Source organism: Ochlerotatus camptorhynchus, unplaced genomic scaffold (genome assembly GCF_037179485.1).
Source record: "Ochlerotatus camptorhynchus isolate MF236.1 unplaced genomic scaffold, CSIRO-AGI_Acam_v1.1 ptg000077l, whole genome shotgun sequence".
Classification (NCBI taxonomy): domain Eukaryota; kingdom Metazoa; phylum Arthropoda; class Insecta; order Diptera; family Culicidae; genus Ochlerotatus; species Ochlerotatus camptorhynchus.
The window spans coordinates 6,792,254-6,813,114 of record NW_027040567.1 but is presented as its reverse complement, the minus strand read 5'-3'; the positions used below and the strand labels follow the sequence as shown (position 1 = coordinate 6,813,114).

The window sequence follows — 20,861 nt, the reverse complement described above, 5'->3', positions numbered from 1 at the left end:
TTAATCATAAATGATGAGATATGCCTATTTGTATGGGGTGAAGATGGCTATTAGATTATCTTAACAATCAGATAGAAACATTACCGACTTCCAACGTCAGCAACTGTCAACCTAAAAGTTGCCAAATACTATGACCATCACGCATCCGGTATGTTTCAACCAAACCGTATGTTGATAACAGTTATCTGTCGCCAATATGCACCCTTAATTGAGGTGATTACCAGAGCAGCTTGTATCTTCACCCTGTTCAGTCTATTATTTGTCTGTGCTCGGTTAAGTCGATCCATTGAAAATTTAGTGGTTACATTTGTTTAGCATCTTCGTATGGTTGGAAGTTTTTTATAAAACAATACAAAAACACACAATGCACGATGGAGTTTCAGATGTCCAAATTATGGAAAACATATTGCTAAAACGGCATGAGCATGCACAGAATCAAAACAAAGATTATTCCCATCTGTTCAGGTATGTATGTATGCATTGGTGTTCAATCAAATGATTGCGTAGTTTGGTGTTTTTTTTTTTATTTTCAAGCAAAGCGTTGAACTGAGCACTAGTATAAGTATCTAAAAAACACTCATTCAATTCCTCAAACTAAATTACCCAATCAAGGGGGATTAAAATCGTTCCTTGTGACTCGAAATCCAACAGATGGCTAGAATAAGACTGATTTTCGCAATTGTTTGAGTTAGCCAAGAATTGCTCTGTCTAGTTAATATGCTGCCTTCAGTTTCACTGTATGGGTGGTAAATTTAGCAAAAACATCCATATCATGGAGCTCTTCCTTAACTAGGCAGCACCTGTAATTAATAATTTGACGTCGATGGCTACAGAGTCAGTCATTAACGCTTGCCATGCTTCCTACGGGTAGCAGGTATGAACAGTATGAAGTAGTAAACCAAGCTATATTTATTTACCTAGCTTTTCAGTCCACTAACCGTCTACGATTTGTCAAGTCAAAACAGTATGAATTCAGGTTGCGAGTAGGTAAAATAATAAATTTCTAACGGCAAACATACTATGCAAACACAAGTTGGTGACGATGGACCAGTTCAGATTTGCGAAGATCTTATCATGGATAATATGTTACAAAATCGATATCAATATGCAATGAATCAGTGTCAAGATTATTCACATCTGTTCAGGTATGTACTTCTGCGTTTGAGATTAATCACCGTATGTCACAGGTAAAAATATTCGTAGCTTGAAAATAATAGGGTTACTCTATTTTAGATCCAGGATCGAATCAAATCCTGCTTGATTTTGTCAACAAATTAAGTGTACAGTGAATCGTTTCGATTCATTGTCAGTTCAATAAAATTTACATGGGTTCTCCCACACTTATATTATTTCACTGGTGTCAGTATTTTTTAATGGATTTTGGAATTGAAGGGACCGTTACTCACAAATAAGTCAATAAAATTTACATATTTTAATTTTTATCATAACATGGTTCCTACACGGTAACCGCAAAATACCCAATAATGACTACAAAGTAAGTATTTTCGAGAGAGACTGGGACTACCCATTAAATGAGTAAAAATATTACCCATTTATGAGTATTTGTTACTCAAAAATGAATACTTACTACTTATTTTTGTAGTTGTAATTACTCATAAATGGGTGAAATTTTACTCATTTAATGGGTAGTCCCAGTTTCCCTCGAAAATGCTTACTTTGTAGTCATTATTGGGTATTTTGCGGTTACCGTGTACAGAACTCAGCCTGTACACGGTTGTAGCAAAAAATCGATAAGATTAAAGGTCGAGGGGACCAAAGGTCGAAGGAACGAAAGACAAAAAGGCGAAGGACAAAAGGTCGAACATTTTAATAAATGGCGAAATCGACAAAATGTCGAAAAGAAAAAAATGGTCGAATGGACAAAAGGTCAAAATGGATAAACTGGTCAAATTGTTGGAGGATATAACGGATGACCAGGCTTGATGGAGCATTGCTCGCGAGTTTGAAACATTTTTCTGATGAGTAGAATGCCTACTGCCAAATCATTCCACTGAGCTTCAGAGCTTGTGAGTGAAGGGAGATAAAATGAGAGTGAGGTTTGCTGCCATTCATGTTCATGTTTTCTATCAAACGCTCTTACTCTCACTCTGGGTGAACTCTGAGCTTCTTGCGTCGAACAAAAAAGTCATTCGGAGTCTCGAAAAGCTCACCTCACGTAAAATCATCCTTTCGCTGAAGTTCACTCTCTCTCTCTCGAGGAGTTTTTGTTTACTTCTTTCATATTCCTGTCATCACTCACTCGAGGTGAGGGCTGGCTAAACTCGCAGGACAAGAGTGTTTTAAAACCTCCAGTAAGTTTGAGGAGTTTAAGCAAGCCTTCGGATGACTAACTCTCAAATATTTTTCCTTCTTTAAATCATGAGTAGCCCAACAAATATTAATTCGCTTGAATAGGCTCGTTTTCAGCATTCCTTGTTTGCTGGGAGTTCTTTTGAAAATTAAGATTACAAGTAGTTACTGTGCGTGTCACATCAATTTAAGAAGAAAAATAACTGCCATTCTCTAGAACATAGGCTGTTTCTATGCACCACCAATGTAGAGTGCGCTAGGCGATTATGAGAGGATACTTCAACCAAACCGTTTGTTTACATCAAAATTACAATTTTACATCTCAAATAAACGCATATTGTTATGCGTATCTTGCATATTTCCATCGGGAGGGGTCTTGTTTTAATTTTTTTACTCATATTTTAACGGTTTTAATAACACCACATTAAAAATCCGGAAGATCATAACCGCTGGGGTAGTTTTACAAATCTTGGAGACCTCCATACACAACAATAGGCTTCTAACGCTGCTAACGTACCGCAACAATAGGGCTGTTTCCCCTACTCAAATATGAGTCAGTTTCATTTGCTGTGAAGTTTGTTTTGAGGGCAGGATTTACAGCACGCTCTTTCTAAAGAACCCAAATAGGAGTAAGATCCACTCATATCCGTCAAAAGTAGGGCTACCCTAAAGCATGAGCATGAGCATAAGCATGATTGACCGTCCACGGTTGCTACTCTGTTATTGCCAGACCAGCTGTAACTACACAGTGAACCAATAGACGATGCTTGGGACTAGCAATCATCCTCAATGCGTAAAAACTGGTGATCTCAAACTAGGCAATACCAGTGCCGGCCGCGCCCGAACACAGGTCAAGAAAGGAAGGGGTAGGAATGTGTTGACGTGACACTCGCTTTGATGGAAGCCGAGAACACCTCTGCACTTCCACGAGGAATCACTGGGATATTTGGGTAATAGGGTTGGGTTTGCAGCAGGGTTCGTTTTGGTAAACGATCAGCTGAATTGATGTCCTAACAATCATATAACGCGAAGGAGCTTGGTATTGAACCCACGGTCTTCTGCTCAGCAAGCAAGCAGCGTTTTCCACTAGGCAGACGAGCTCCTTTTAATAATCGAGTTACTGTTATTACCATGTAGTCATGTTAACAAATAAAACGATTGACGAATCTTGAATGTGGATGGGCTTGAGATTAGACTAATGATGTTCTGCTCAGTAAGCAAAAACGGTTGCTCTAAGGCCACCGAACCCCTCATATCATATTATATCGCTACTCAAGTTGTTATAACTTTTCAAACTCGGCACCGACGACAAATTTTGCAAAATACACGATAAACAAGCGATCTTACCATACACTTTTAATATGAAAGGACCTGGGACCGCAAACGGGGCCTCCCTTAGCTCAGTCGGTAAAGGCGCAGCTACAAAGCAATACCATGCTGGAGGTGGTTGGGTTCGATTCCCGGTTCGGTCTAGGAATTTTTCGGGTTGGAAAATGTCTCGACTTCCCTGGGCATAGAAGTATGATTGGACTTGCCACACAATTATACCAATGCAAAAATGGTACAGGCATCGAAAGCTCTCAATTAATAACTGTGCAAGTGCATCTAGAACACTAAGTTGAGAGCACGCAATAAGCTAATATGCGATATGCAATAAGCTTGAAATGCGAAGAAGAGGAAGAAGGGACCGCGTTTTTCTGCTCAGTAAGCAAGTCACTGCAACCAACTTTCAAATCCTTAATAGGTCATTTTCACGATTTTTTTTTTTTTAGGGTAAATAACGATCAATTCAAAAAAAGGAATGCATGGTTTGTCAATTGAAATGTCCTCTTTAATTGAGATTTTTTTTTTTTTTTTGGCTCGATTGGATGTCTTCTGTAGCCGCTGCACCAGGTTCCCCAGGAAACCTCCCGTCTGAGTCGTCGTGGGGCGGGACGTCTGGCGACCACACCACTGGAGCTGGAACAACGAATTTTTTTGTGGTTATTCTCTGATAGGTGACCCAGTCTTGTACGTAGCCGTTTTTGATTTGGTTGAAAAATAAAAATTTGGCGACGTTTAGAAAAAAAACAGTCCGTTTTTGTACACTAAAATTGGAGATAAAAGCTTGCACCAAAATCCAGTTTTGATTCTTTTGAAAATCGGCTACGTACAAAACTATAAAAAAAAGTACTTAACTCAAAAATTCAATCGCCGTTTAAATCGAATGAGCCGTTTCTAAAATACAGCGCCCGCCAATTTTGAAAACATCGTTTAGAGATAATCGCGGTAGCAGTTGGAACTACTAAGACACGCCGTTTCGCCAGTAACAGGCGGGTACTCCGAGCGCTCACCTGAGCGCGCTTGGAGCGTCTGGACACGAGTCCACTAATCGGCCTATAACTTTGGAACGATGTCACTTGCGGACTTGCGGTCAAGTATATGTCAAAGTAGACATTCCAAAGTATTTTTAAGCCAAACCAAAAAAATTCCAGAGTGGACTACCCCCTTAAGTTCCACTTTCACGCGACGTTCAATGTTTAGATTTGCTCTTTACGCATGGTTCAGGCAATCATAACAAGCTATGATCGACGTGACGATTGTTTAAGACCTAGTTAAACAAGTTATTCAAATGAAATTACGTTCTCGAATTTCACTAGGCATGTAATGAACAACAGAAATACGCGATAGTTCACATTTTCAGCGGTTGATGGTTAATTTTAAATATACTAACGGTACTGCCTTCGGCGACTACGACGGTGCCTACGACAACGACAACTGCGAATTTATAACTTACCATTTGTCTAGGATATAACACCTTTGTTCAGCACCTCCACTGGTTCTTCATGTCCGCTATCTGTCACTGTTTGCAAAAATATCAAATAGCAATTAGGGTAGAGAACTACTTCGGCTTATCGCCCATTTTGGGCCTATCGAGCAGAAAACTTCAAATTAATCCATGATTTCAGAGTTAACAAGTCAATTATGCGTTTGGTACGATACTTTAGTTAATTAGCTACCGAACGAAGTCAATGCGAACGCGTGGTATGAAGGTTTGCACCCATTATTCCCAAAAACAAAAGAAACGCTCCAAACGAATCAATTTTTATCTTCATTCGATAGGCCGAAGTAAATTCAATGGCGTTTCAATTGCGTTTCAATGCGTTAAGCCGAGTTTAAAATCCGTAGGCCGAGTTTGGCGTCAGGAAGCAGTGTTGGACTTATGACAATATCTCAACGATTGGTTTCTCGTTTTCAAATCTTACGGTTCGTACGTAAAGGTAAATAAATTTGGAAGCCATCAGTAATAATAACATTCCGTTTGGTGCTAAACTGAACTAGATTAAGAAAGACTAAGTGCGGGTTATGCTTAATAGGCCGGAAATGGGGTAGTTAACCCTACCTTTGTTGTAATACTTCCTGCATTGCCATGGTCATCTGAGAGGAGAGTCGCATCTAGTGCTTTCTCCAGGAACCGTTCACGGCCATCAGCTACCGCCCGTCCAGTCTTGGGCGTATCCAGCGAGGCATCCTTCAGCTTACTCACAAGCTCCGACACTCAATGCAAATCGCAGGCACACTTACGCTAGTTACGAAAAACATACCCATGCAAAGAAACGGATCCAATTGCAAAAGTAGGGCTACCCTAAATTGAGCAAACAAAGTTGGAACTGACCAGATGACAAATGAACAACATCGTTGATGTTTTCTATTCGTCATCTTGGTACCCTACTTTTGACGAATATGAGTAGATCCTTCTCAAATTAGGGTTGTTTAGAAATAGCGTGTGTACCGTGTTGACCCCTCCTTTCCCGCAAAGATTAACATTTTGCTCAGAGTTGATAACCCAACAAACAATTTGAGTTGATCAATAGTTGAATAAGCTATTTTTTAGCTGAAGAAGCTTGTGTTTGCCTGAATAAACTGTTATTCAACATTCAATGTTTGTTGGGAATAGAAGAGTTACGCAGAGTGAAGCTTGCAACACTGATGTTGATCAATGAACATTTTTTTTTATTTTGGCAACCTTTGTTTTTGTTTACACCTCGGATGACTTCATCTGTGAAAGTTTCCTCTATTATCCTGATTTGTGCAATCAATACTTTCCACGCAACAGAGTTCATTTGGCTACTAAGCTCGATAGGTAGACGGTTTGACAGTTCGATAGGTAGATTTTGGTTTCAGTCTGCGTAATTCTTCTATTAGCAACTCTGATTTTGCCTACGGGATGTTTCAGTGGAGTGAAAGGATAAGAAACGAACCGCTATGTTTTACGAAATTCGACATTTGCTTATAGGGATTTCATATAGGAGTGAACAGCTGCACAGTCGTCATCAACGCGAATGGTTTCACCCACAAACGAAGTGACAGACGACTAACTGGCGAAGATATCCATTAAAATAATGTGGTTCATTGTAATAGAATTTTCTTGGAAGCTTGTGCCATCATCCACCAGATGGGTTAGTTTTTTTGTTTTGATTTGAACAAAGTTGATTTTGTGAACAATGATTCTTTGACAGTGTGCAAAGAGTGTATCATTTTGTCATTTTTTATGCATTTCAGTTTTGAGTAGAGTGAAAGAGATAGAACCAAAACATTCTAATAAATTTGGGGAAAATGCTAGTACAATCCAGTAGTAGTGTTACCATGTGGTACAATCCAGTAGTAGTGGTGTTGCCATGTGGTACACTGAAAAATTGAAATAGCAGGTTAGTCACCAAAGTTTTCGAGCCGCTCCGTCTGTCACTTCGTTTGTGGTTTCACCAATACCAAAACAAGGTTTATCAAATAATTTCCAAAGCCATAATTATGACCACGTCTCAAAATTACGTCTCTAATGTTCGTCCCATAGTTATAAAGCGCAAAAAGCGTTAAATCTTCGAAATACACAATGGGAGTGAAAAGTGTGATATTGAAATTATCAGGTTTTTTGATGACCATCAAAGTGTAGATTTTCGTTAGTGCAATAATACAGCAAGATCAAGGCACTCAAAAATGGAAAATTACGAATATTTCACTAAACTTTATCTTTAAAAAACAGAGCAATAGGGTAGATGTTCCAGTACTAAAGGGCGAACACGAAATTATTGCGACACCGAAAATGTCATGCCAATTTTCTTATAATGTTTAGAATCAAACCAAAATTTTAGGGTAGTTTTATACATATATTTACTTCAAAAATCAAAAGAAAAGTTAATCGATGGAGCCTTGAGTATAAAATTGAACGCATTTTCGCTTGATGCCCTCCATCAAAGTCTTTACAGTGTCATCCGGTACCAGTTTCTCAGTTTTTTTTCCATTTTCTTAACATGTCCTTCTCGTCTTTGACTGTCTTCTTGCTCTTCCGAAGTTCCCGCTTCATTATTGCCCAGTACTGCTCCACCGGGCGCAGCTCCGGACAGTTTGGCGGATTCATGTCCTTTGGAACAAAATGGACAGAATTGGCCTCATACCACTCCAGGACACTTTTAGAATAGTGGCATGATGCCAAATCTGGCCAAAATAGCGGAGCTTCGTCGTGCTGCTGCAAGAACGGCAAAAGGCGCTTCTCGAGACACTCAGATTTGTAGATCTCGCCATTTACTGTGCCCTTTGCCACGAAAGGCTCACTCCTCAGTCCGCAAGAGCAGATGGCCTGCCAAATGAGATATTTGGAGGCGAACTTCGACATTTTCTTCTTCTTAAATTTGTCGTCCACATCGAACTTGCTCTTGCCGGTGAAAAACTCCAACCCCGGAATTTGCTTAAAATCGGCTTTTATATACGTTTCGTCGTCCATCACACAGCAGCCATATTTTGTCAGCATCTTCTCGTAGAGCTTCCGTGCCCGAGTTTTAGCCGTCGATTGTTGCCGCTCATCGCGGTTTGGGAAGTTCTGTACCTTGTATGTATGTAGTCCAGCTCTCTTCTTTGCATTATGGACGTAGCTCTGCGACATGCCGATCTTTTTAGCCAAATCACGGCTTGAGACGTTGGGATTTGCTTTAATCATCCGCTTCACCTTTCACTCCGTCTTTTTGTTCTCCGGTCCCGGTTTTCTTCCAGCTCCTTTGCCGTGGTCCAACGTCAACCACTCCTGGAACCGCTTCAACACTCTGGAGACGGTTGAATAGTGAATGTTCAAAATTTTTCCCAACTGCCGGTGCGACAGGTCAGGAAATTCCAGGTGTTTGGAAAGAATTTGTTCTCTCAACTCGCGTTGGTTCACCTCCATTTTCGTTGAATCGAAAAACACGACTTCGAGTTTGACAGCATGTACACAATACACATCAATGAGAAAGTGTGCAAAATTTGGTTGATTTTTACCCAATGGCAAAAAAGTTATGCCCTGTTGAATGTGTCGCAATAATTTCGTGTTCGCCCTTAAGTGGTGTACCTATAGTTGAGGTATGGAGGTTGTGCCGGAATAATGAGGAGGATCCGGTTCATCGGTGGCTCTCCTTAAATAAAGCATATTTGCATGTTTCAAACTAAAAATTAAGGTGTTTATGGGTTTGGCAAGTGGCTATAATTTAGATTAATGGGCAAAAATATTCATAATTAGCCAAAATGCAGTCATACACACTCAATCGATATTAGCGAACCCGATAAAAAAATACCGAAATTATAACAGGTGAGTGCTCGGTGATCATCTCGGTAATGAATTTCAATTACCGGTTACTCGGTACTCTATCAATTCGAACGATGTGTCAAAATTTACTGAGCCATTAGTTAAAATTACTGATCATTTCGGTTCTCATTGCTTACCGACCGGCTCGTCATTTAGTTTTTTTTTTTTTTTTTGCAAGTATCCGGTTATTAGTTACGGAATATTTCCCCAAAAATAAACAAGTTTTGTTAAAAAAAATTTAACTTGAGCTTATTTTAATTTTCTTTTGAGATTTTGTCTTCAAGCTATAGTTTTATTAATATACTTATAATATTATTTTTATATTTATTCAATGCCAATTTTGTTACATTTGATTCTGGACAAGGAAAAAGTTACTCCAAGATACGCAGAAATTTTTCACCCGTGGTGGACAGGGTTCCAATTCCGAGAATTGCAGTGAAAATAAACTTTAAAAACTGCTTGTCCGTCGGGTTCACACTGCAATTGAAGACCTCGAAGGTTTCACACAGAATGCGAAAGGAATTCGTCGTATCCTTCGCAATCGGAATAACGGAATCCTTCCAGGAAATTACACCGTCGTTGCTGCCTTCCAGCGATTTTGCTTTCACGTACAATTCCGGAATGTTGGCAGTCACAACCGGAAACGGGTTATCCACCTATTGAAACAGATTAAGTTTTAAATCGTTCACAAACGATTCATTAAATTCAAATTACCTCCACCCATTCGATGATTCCATCCAACGGATTTTTTCTATCGACATTGCCCTGGTTTGTTCGTTTAGCACCTCGTGACGGGTTCTTGATTCGGATGATGGCCAATGCTCGCTCATGTCACATGTCGCCAATGTCTGAAGGAATGCTTTCTGACGATTAAGGTGATTCCTTGTAGAGTTCACAAATGGCTATAAATGCACTTCCACCTCCAATTTTCAATTACACAAATCCCGGAAATTGAAGTTCCATTTCACCTGAAATTGCTACTGCAATTATGCTGCAGTGCAGCAAACGTGGAGTAACAGTTTCATTGTAGTACGTGTTGTGGAAGCTGATATTTGTGCACTTAAAGTTTCGAGGTGGTAGCAAGAATAAGGATCTCACAGCGAACCACCTTAAATGTCTTAACGTTTTCAAACAAAACCATCTTTTTAAAGATTCTTCTTGCTCATCTATTCTCTGGCAACATATAAATTTTCTGGATCGTTTCCTGGCTTTTTGCTCAAAATACTCGGAGACTTGAAGAATCAGATTGTCAGAAATGTTAACAGCTTCCTTAATTTTAGATTGTGGCAAGCTCGCGTCTGCCTTAAGCCGGCTTATACTTGTAGGAACTAATACTTGAACAAGTGAAGGCAATGAGAAATGTAGTAAACAATTTGCATGGTTATAATTAAATTAATAATAAGAGTGTTTGTGAATGAAATAAATGTCAGTTTAACAGTAAGACATAAAGAAATAATAATTGGTCGAGAAGGAATATTTAAGTAATTTATTACAGTGTAGAGGCTATCCAGGACACACTTCACAAAACGCATAAGGAAATGGCGTTGCGATCAATCGTTCTGACGGTGACGGAAAAACGTAAATGAAAAACGCTAAATCAGACCGGAAGAGTGAAGAGGGATGAGGAGAGAAAAAAAAATCAGTCTGTAAACTATTGTTGTGGAAGACAGTCGTGTGCACAACTGCTGCTGATTTGAAGGTGAAATACGACAATACTCAACGAAGCTGTGCGTTTTAACTCATCGTACGCAATTTGGTCCACATCAACGAGTGAGTCGTTTTGGTTCTCCAGGTGACCTTCGATCATAACAGTTTTGAAAATATGATCGTCCTTGAAATATTCAAAACTACGAGTATTATTAGCCTCGAAGGGATGTAATTAAAGTGTTTGGGGAACGTTTGTCGACAGCCAGGAAGTTTGGATCGGGGGGAAATCGAAAACCGGAAGCCGCTGAGACGACAAAGAGAGTTGCCGGTAGTTTCAAGCGAAACCCTAACCTCTCTCTCCGAGATGCCGCAAATAAGCTAGGTGTATCGTCTACAACCGTGCATCGAGCCAAAAAACGAGCCGGACTATCGACTTACAAGAAGGTAGTGACTCCAAATCGCGATGATAAACAAAATACGACGGCCAAAGCGCGATCCCGGAGGCTGTACACGACGATGCTGACGAAGTTTGACTGCGTGGTAATGGACGACGAAACCTACGTCAAAGCCGACTACAAGCAGCTTCCGGGACAGGAGTTTTATACGGCAAAAGGAAGGGGAAAGGTAGCAGATGTTTTCAAGCACATGAAACTGTCAAAGTTCGCAAAGAAATATCTGGTTTGGCAAGCCATCTGTACCTGTGGCTTGAAAAGCAGCATTTTCATAGCTTCCGGGACTGTCAACCAAGAAATTTACGTGAAAGAGTGTTTGAATAAACGTCTGCTGCCTTTCCTGAAGAAACACGGTTGTTCCGTACTGTTTTGGCCGGATTTGGCATCTTGCCATTACGGTAAAAAGGCCATGGAGTGGTACGCCGCCAACAACGTGCAGGTGGTTCCCAAGGACAAGAACCCTCCCAACACGCCAGAGCTCCGCCCAATTGAGAAATACTGGGCTATTGTCAAGCGGAACCTAAAGAAGACCAAAAAAACTGCTAAGGGCGAGCAGCAGTTCAAGGCAAACTGGCTTTCTGCGGCGAAGAAGGTGGACAAGGTGGCTGTACAAAATCTGATGGCAGAGGTCAAGCGTAAGGCCCGGCAATTCGGATTTGGAAAAGCGGAAGCCTAACTGAATATTTTTCCTGAATTTTATACTAATTGAACTTGAAAAAGAAATTTAATTTGATTTTTTAAATAAACGATTTCACCGATTTACACGCGTTTTCCCTTGACCAAATTTTGACCGTATCACCCTTTAGGAACCAAAGTTAGCAACTACCACAACTACTGGAACAGTGTTCCTATTAATGGAGGATGAGTTTTCTAAAATTGTATGCAATTTTATTACAGTGTAATATTTTCATATCAAAATAGAGGATGAAAACTAACACTCAAAAAATATTGAAATCTAAATAATATAAAAGTTACGCTAAATCGCAACTCTCCGTACCGACGCAAAGGTCGGTATAAAGTGAGAGAAAGCAAACTTAGTATAAAAATGGTTTATGCGTGCCATAGTATAAAATCGAAATATACATACAATGAATAGATACGGTTTATTCAAGAGAATGTATGTTTCGCTTCTTTATTTTATTTATTGTAAATATTATTGTTTTCAAATTAAAATTAAAATTGTCTCAGGAGGGGTTTTGAATAATTTTATTTTTATGAATATTATTTAAAAAATACTTACCATTTCGATGTTTATTATGATGAACTCGTGCTCACGCATGCTAGCTGCCCAGCAAATTACAGGCGCAGTAGTAATCAACCGGGATGAAGCTCTTCACCAGCACGAAGCTCCGAAGAGAACCCAGATGTTCTTTTTCCCATCATTTTAGTAAACACTGATCGAATTCCACTCCGTTATTCGGACTTAGTATAATTTTGACGAAAATTTTAATCTTACCAATGTATAAATTTTGAAAAACCATAAAATGCATAAAATTTAATCTATATTCGTTTTGTAATATTTTTGAGTGAAAGATTGACGTACAACAATTGTGTGTACATCGTACATTTATTGTTTAATTAATAAAATGGATTAGAACCTCCACTACAGGCTCACCCACCCTAAATGTTCTTAATTTGTCCCAAAAATAGACAGTTAATTTACAGATTCCAATTTCACAGCAGATGTGGTATTAGTTTTTCATTAATATTCTTTACTATTGCTGAAAGAATGAGTTATTTGATTGATAGACCGAAATGAGGAGCTAGGCTGACATTACATCCCGTAACTTTACCTCTAGAATTCCTAGTGTCTATAAATTATTTTTATTTTTATTTTATATTATTATTTTTATTTTTCAAAGATTTAAAATAGGGTCGTCTACTTTTTTTAAACGAAAAGAGTTGTTACACGTTTTTTAAGGTGTGTTTATGGGTTTTGCAAGTGGCTATAATTTAGATCAATGGGCAAAAATATTCATAATTAGCCAAAATACAGTCATACACACTCAATCGATATTAGCGAGCCCGGTAAAAAAATACCGAAATTATAGCAGCTAAGTGCTCGGTGATCATCTCGGTAATTAATTTCAATTACCGCCTACTCGGTACTCTATCACTTCGAACGATGTGTCAAAATTTACTGAGCCATTAGTTAAAATTACTGATCATTTCGGTTCTCATTGCCTACCGACCAGCTCGTCATTTAGTTTTTTTTTGTTGCAAGTATCTGGTTATTAGTTACGGAATATTTCCCCAAAAATAACCGAGTTTTGTTAAAAAAAAATTTAACCTAAGCTAATCTTAATTTTTTTTTGGGATTTTGTTTTCAAGCTATAGTTTCATTAATATACTTATAATATTATTTTTATGTTTATTCAATGCCAATTTTGTTACATTTGATTCTGGACAAGGAAAAAGTTACTCCAAGCTACGCAGAAATTTTTCACCCGTGGTGGACAGGGTTCCAATTCCGAGAATTGCAGCGAAAATAAACTTTAAAAAACTGCTTGTCCGTCGGGTTCACACTGCAATTGAAGACCTCGAATGTTTCACACAGAATGCGAAAAGAATTCGTCATGTCCTTTGCAATCGGAATAACGGATTCCTTCCAGAAAATGACACCGATGCGTTGTTGCTGCCTTCCAGCGATTTTGCTTTCACGTACAATACCGGAGTGTTGGCAGTCACAACCGGAAACGGGTTAGCCACCTTTTTAAAACGGATTAAGTTTTAAATCGTTCACAAACGATTCATTAAATTCAAATTACCTCCACACATTCGATGATTCCATTCAACGGATTTTTTCTATCGACATTGCCCTGGTTTGTTCGTTTAGCACCTCGTGACGGGTTCTTGATTCGGATGATGGCCAATGCTCGCACATGTCACATGTCGCCAATGTCTGAAGGAATGCTTTGTGACGATTAAATGTCTTAACGTCTTCAAACAAATCCATCTTTTTAAAGACATCAAAGAAGTATCGCACTGATTCTTCATGCTCATCTATTCTCTGGCAACGTATAAATTTTCTGGCTCGTTTCCTGGCGTTTTGCTCAAAATATTCGGAGACTTGAAGAATCAGATTGTCAGAAATGTGAACAGCTTCCTTAATTTTAGATTGTGGCAAGCTCACGTCTGCCTTAAGCCGGCATATCTAGAGAAAGACAGTTCAGTAGGAAGTCTGGTTTAATACTACATAAAGTTTCAGTTATTGATAACGGGTAAACAAGTTCATAACTACAGCAATCAACTGCTCCTTCGATCCAACTCTTCACCCCCTCTCAGTTGATGGCCTCCAATCCTATCTTCGTTCTCAAAAGTGTTAAAGCCGGGGCTGGAAGTGACTTTGTAAGAATGTCCGCTTCTTGCTTCCGGGTTGGTACATATACAAGTTTCACCTTTCCGTCTGCAACCGCTTCTCGAATAAAATGAAACTTGACATCTATTACTTGACACGTTTCGTCTCCTCCTTCTCTGCCATAGCTATAGCTTCTTGGTTGTCCTCGTAGATTGGTACAGGATACAAGTTTGATTCACACAAAACGGATAGCAGTCCAGTAAGCCAAATCGTTTCGCTAACAGATGAGCTCAATGCGATGTACTCAGCTTCTGTGGATGACATAGCTACCGTGCGCTGCTTCTTGGACGACCGCACGGCAGTACATCCAAATACCTTAATCAGGAATCCAGAAACACACTTACGATCCTCCTCGTCGCTTGCATAGTCAGCATCAACAAACACAGCGACCGGTCGTTCATGCGGGTTCCTCTTAAAGATCAGCCTTAGGTCTTATGTCGCTTGAAGATAACGCAGTACTCGATTAGCATGCTTCCAGTGTTCCTCTCCTGCAGCATCTTGGAATCTTGCCAGATAGCCCACAACGTAGCACAGGTCTGGTATTGAGCCCAGCATCAGGAAGATAAGACTGCCAACCAGTTCTCGATACGGATAGTTGCATCCTTCAGTGGTCTTTCGAAGCTGCAACTTAGTTTCAGCGGGTGTGTGGGCAGGTTTACAGCCGTCCATTCCGAAACGTATTAGTATTTTTCGGATAAGTGTTTCTTGAGACAAATACATAGTATCTTCCTCGTCACGTTCTATCTTGATGCCCAAAAAGTGATGTAGTTCGTTCAAATCCGTCATTTCAAATTCTCGTTTCAATCGATCTTTAATCTCCTCAATAATGCGCAGATCGCCCGCAACCACGAGCAAATCGTCCACATAGATAACGATGTAAGCGATTTGATTTCCTTGTCCACGCACATATACGCAGTAGTCGTGTCGGGAACGACGAAATCCCATGCTCACCAGAACTTCATTAAAGCGACCGTTCCAACAGCGAGGTGATTGCTTGAGACCGTATAGCGATTTCTTTAACAAGCATGCTTCGTTCGGTTGACTGCTTACCCCCTCTGGAACACGCATGTACACTTTTTCCTCCATTTGATGGATCTTCAGGTTTCGGTTCGTCGTAATCGCCAGAATCGTTCGTATAGTTGAAAGCTTTGCCACTGGAGCAAACGTCTCTTCATAGTCCACGTGCTTCCGCTGCATGTACCCTTTGGCAACCAGGCGGGCCTTGTAGCGCACAGGATTCCCGTCAGCATCGGTCTTCAACGTGAACACCCATTTACTCGGCAAAGGCTTCATTGCATCAGGGCACCTCACCATCGTCCAGGTTTGGTTTTTCTTCAAAGACCTTAGCTCGTCAGCTATTGCTTGCCTCCATTCCGTCTCGTGCGGATGACCGTCAACCTCATCGTAACATGTCGGAACCTGTTGGGATCCATCAGCAGCAGAAAGGGCTCTATAGGGGGCAATAAAATCAGCTAACCAACCTGGGGTCCTACGCTCCCAACCACTAGACCTCGGAACACACTCCTCACAGTTGCTCCCATTCTTTGAGTGTGGTGGTAGCGCCGATGCGCCTTCTTCATTAGTGTTGTCAGCAACTTCGTCAACATCTTCAAACTCATCTTCGGACAGCTCTTGATGGTCATCTTCAAATTCATTCGTTGGCTGCACGTCATCTGTATTGATCTCTTCAACGGCTGGAATAACTTCAGGAATCACCATCTTCGAAGCTACTTCTTCCTCCAGCGATTTCTCTGGTGTCTTGAACGGAAAACTTGTCTCGAACATTTTCCTTTCGTTTTTGGATTCCACAGACGATAACCGGCTGGTGCGTAGCCCAGCATCATACTGCGCAAACCGGTTGGGTCCAACATGCTCCTCTTTTGTATCGGAACCCATGCAAATGACTGGCATCCGAACACTCTCAGTTTCCCAACATCTGGTTACAGTTTTGTTTCAACGCTTCAGTTGGACTTCGGTTTGTTGTGTACACTGCATTCAATACTGCTCCACCCCACATAGTTTTCCGTGCTCCGGCTAGCATAGTCCCCATTTTTTCCACAATGGTCCGGTTGAACCTCTCTGCTACTCCGTTATGCTGTGGTGTATAACCTACGGTTGATTCAACTTGAATTCCTTGTTTCATATAGTACGCAAGCTGATCATTCGAAAAGTATTCTCTTCCCAGGTCACACCTCAAGTTTGCGATCTTGTTCCCGAACTTTGCCGTTGCCATGGCCTCGTATATTTTGAAGAAATCAAACACTTGGTCCTTCCGTTTCATCAAATATATAACAGCAAAATGAGTATAGTCATCGATAAACGACACGAAGTACTGATACCCATCTACTGTTTTCGGTGTTATCTGGCCGCAAACATCCGTATGAACACGCTCCAATGGTCTTGTTGTGCTCGGTCGACTCTTGTTGAATGGCAACCGGGTCATCTTGCTATCTGCACAGGACTCGCAAAATCCATCTTCATTGTTAATTTCCCCGATTCCATCTACCATTTCACTCTGCTTCAGGCGTCGTACATTCTTGAAGCTGAAGTGACCAAACCGTTTGTGCCATAGCTGCAACTCATCACCATCACCTTTCGCAAGGATGGCCGAATCTGATGTATAACGCTGCATCGTCAGGTAGAATAGTTTTCCGCGTAGTTCCGCCACAGCTATTGTTTCACCGTTTTTGGACAACACTGCTCGATCCGGCTGGAATTCCACTTGGACTCCTGCTTTCAGCAACCGCGACAATGACAGCAAATTGAACTTGAGGTTCTTCACAAATAAGACGTTTCCCAAGGACAATGTCAGACTGTTCTCACCCATGAACGTCTTCGCTTTCACTGTGTCTTCTTTAGTAGCAATAAGTTTCTCACCTTGCTTGGCACTTTCAATTGCCAGCGGTCTGTCGAACTCTTTGAACTCGTGAAAATACCGCTCATCATTGGCCATGTGACGACTTGCTCCCGAGTCCAATATCCATGCAATGTCCAATTTCGACTTGTAGATCGCTTCCTGGGAAATCATCAACGCCACTTCTCTGTCTACGGGAACAGTTGCTACTTGAGCTCGATCATACTGCTTTTTGAACTTTGGACATGCAACCTTCTTGTGTTCTTGTTCACCACACACAAAGCATTTTCCTTGAAACTTGGACTTTTCCTTGCTTCTTTCCGACTTCGCTGCAAACGCTGATCCTGATCCATCCGAGACACCATTGGCACATAAATTGTCTCCTCTTCCCATTCGTTTCTGCTCTTCGGCCAGCAAACGCGCCTTCACCGTGTCCAACTTCAACTGATCATCTCTCAGGTTCTCCATAGCCGTGGTGACAACATCGTACGTCGATGGCAGAGAAATGAACAGTTGACTTACGGCATCTAACTCCGTGACAGTAGCACCAGCTCCCTTCAACTGGCGGACTAACTCGTCAAATTTTCGGAAGTAGTCCTTTAACGGTGTTCCTTCTTCCATCTTCAGCGTTGCTAAGGACCTCCGAATGTATGTTTGCGCTGCAAAACTCTTCTTCGCGAACGTGCTTGCCAGGGAGTTCCACATTTCCTTCGCAGTGTTCTTGTCACGCACGTACTCCAGATGAGAATCCGCGATGTATGCAACTAGAAGAGCCTTCGCCTTTTCGTCCTTTTCTTGAAAAGTTTTCCTCTGCGCTTCGTCAGCTGGTACATCCTTCGTGATCATTTCCTTCACGCCGTGAGCGGACAACTGCGTTTCGACCCGGAACCTCCACACGTCGTATCCTTCACCAGCAAACTGGACTATTCCTACTTTCGCCGCGCTTGACATCTTCACTCCCATCTTCTCCGTAATTCCGTAACGAATTTCTGGATTCTTCAAATCAATTAGCTTCAACTTCAGAGGCCGGACGTAACTGGGCCCATAACCTCTAGAGAAAAACATGTGTTCAGTAGGAAGTCTGGTTTAATACTACATAAAGTTTTCAGTTATTGATAACGGGTAAACAAGTTCTTAACTACAGAAATTTTTTTTTAAATAACAACACATCTGTACAAATAATTATCGAAATCAGTTTTGATTCGTACAAATCTGATACATCGGTAATTAAAGTAACAAAAATTTGTAAAATGCTAAATTTCAACAGATTACACGCCATACTCGTGAGAAGGGCAACATCTGTAAAAATATTACCGAACCTGGGTCCATGTTTATGTCACGACCCCAAATTCTTTCTTATATCACAGTTCATAATGTTTTCAAAGAAAAATCACGGGGCTTTAGGATCAGTTTCGTGGAGTGACCACTTTTGCAGATATTCCGGATTTTCCGGATTAAATATTTCTAAACTTTCTGCTACGTCTAGCACTAGACGTAAAAGGAAAAAATATTGACTTATCTTGGAAATTCATTGGACTCTCCTCTATAATCTCATGATTTTTACTCTAAACACATTTGACTCCAAGATTCGCAGTTCAGAGCACGAAACAGGGAAATGCTCATGGAATACTTAATTGAGATCAAACATAAGTTCCAGTGGAACGTTTTATACGATGATTAAATAAAACCTTAAATCTAGCTTCCACAGAATTGTAATCCAATCTGCTGATTCTACCTTTTTCCAGACCCAAAACACGCTGGGAGCTAGTCCGCTTGACCTTCATCATCGTCGGCATCCAGTTCACCTATGCCGCCGAAACAGCGTTCGTATCACCCATCCTGTTGGGTATCGGCATTTCTCACACGTTCATGACGATGGTATGGGCCATTTCGCCGACACTTGGGTTTTTCTTGGCCCCACTGGTAGCCTCGATGAGCGATCAACTCCGGCTGGAATGGGGTCGGCGGAGACCGGTTCTGCTGGCACTTGGCATTGGGTTGATGCTTGGATTGCTGATACTGCCTTATGGACGAATAATTGGTATGTGGTTCGGCGACGATGATGTTCCCCCGCAAGCAATGTCCACATTCCGATGGGGTACTTTGATCACGGCTATCGGTTTGGTATTGACCGATTTCAGCGTGGAAACTACCAATGGGCTGGCGAGAACCTATTTTCTGGACATGTGCATTACAGGTAGGTTCTATACGCTTGCAGAGTATCCTCAGCTTCTGCAGCTTCAAAATTCCAGACGATCACCCGAAGGTACTGACAGTGGCCGTAATGATCGGTGGTTTTGGAGGCTTCGTCGGATATATGCTCGGAGCTATCGATTGGTCAGACACAAGCATCGGAATCATGCTGGGTTCGAACGAAGCCACGGTATTCGCAGTGGTTGTCGTAATCGTTCTGATCGGAACTGCCACCACCTTATCCAGCTTTCGGGAAGTACCGCTGGAGCTGTTGGAAAAGGACTACCTTTTGAGACCTATTTCGAAGGAAGCCTTCGATGAAGAAAAGCGTCGCCAGTTGAATCTCTCGCGAGTCAGTAGCGTGATGTCAATGGAGTCGGAAACGGTAGAAAGGGCTCATGTTTACCATCCGGAGAACACTGGTCAACCCTTGAATCTCAAAACGTTTCTGGCGAATCTCATCCGGCTGCCCAAAGCTTTGCGAATACTTTATTTTACGCAATTTTTGTCACATTTAGGATACCTTAGTTATTGTCTGTACTTTACGGACTTTGTGGGAAGGGAGATATTCCATGGAGATGCAATGGTTTGTGCTATGAAGCGGTTGTCGTGACACATGTTAATTCATTTTTTTTGAACAGGCTGCCGAAGGCTCCTCTATGTGGGAGATGTACCACGAAGGACTTCGCTTTGGGAGTTTAGGTATGGCCATATTCGTTTTGAGCTCTGCGATGTATTCGATGGTTATAGAATCTGTCATAAAATTATTCAGGTAAATCTCATCCATTTATTCTGTCAATTTTAATTTAAAAATTTTAACACTTTCAGCACAAGATCTGTGTACATTGGCGGACTGCTGCTGAACTGCATCGGGATGATGCTGATGGCTATTCATAAGGCCAAGTTCTCCGTATTCATCTGCTGTGTAACCATGGGTGTCAAATACGCCACAATCTATTCGCTACCATTTCTACTGATCTCCCAGTATCACTTAAAAAAATCGGTAAGATTATATATTTTTCAGTTTATTATTCAAAATATCTAAATTGGATTTAATCTCTAAGTTTGAGGTGATTGATGGACGATACATTCCAAATACCCAGACTCGAGGTTTTGGAGCAGACATATCTATTCTTAGCAGCATGCTATTTTTGGCACAGGTATCTGAACTTAATGCGGCATTTATACGTTGAACTTACTATCTTCTTGATACACTTTCAGGTCATCATATCTCTATCTATTGGAAGCATTATTGATGCATATGGTAGTACCACGATCGTGGTTTATTCAGCAAGTCTGTTTTCTTGCTTAGCTGCCTTCTCAGCGACGCAAATCATCTATATGGATCTTTGAAATCACGTCTTGTCGTCTCAGTTTTGTAAAAACTGAATATTAGATGTCAAACTGGTTATTTAAATTAATGTAATATTCATGTTTAAATCTTAACATCAAATATAT

The 20,861-nt window shown here is 40.8% G+C and overlaps 1 protein-coding gene across 1 annotated transcript; it reads left to right on the top strand.

The window, feature by feature from the left end:
- The first annotated feature begins 381 nt into the window (after positions 1-381).
- LOC135697776 (proton-associated sugar transporter A-like) lies at positions 382-20,756 on the top strand. Its single transcript, XM_065217592.1, has 7 exons — positions 382-465; positions 18,956-19,407; positions 19,463-19,989; positions 20,045-20,175; positions 20,232-20,406; positions 20,468-20,563; positions 20,625-20,756. Exons 1-7 carry the CDS (start codon positions 395-397, stop codon positions 20,754-20,756), a joined length of 1,584 nt encoding a protein of 527 aa, XP_065073664.1. The 5' UTR covers positions 382-394.
- Positions 20,757-20,861: the final 105 nt, after the last annotated feature.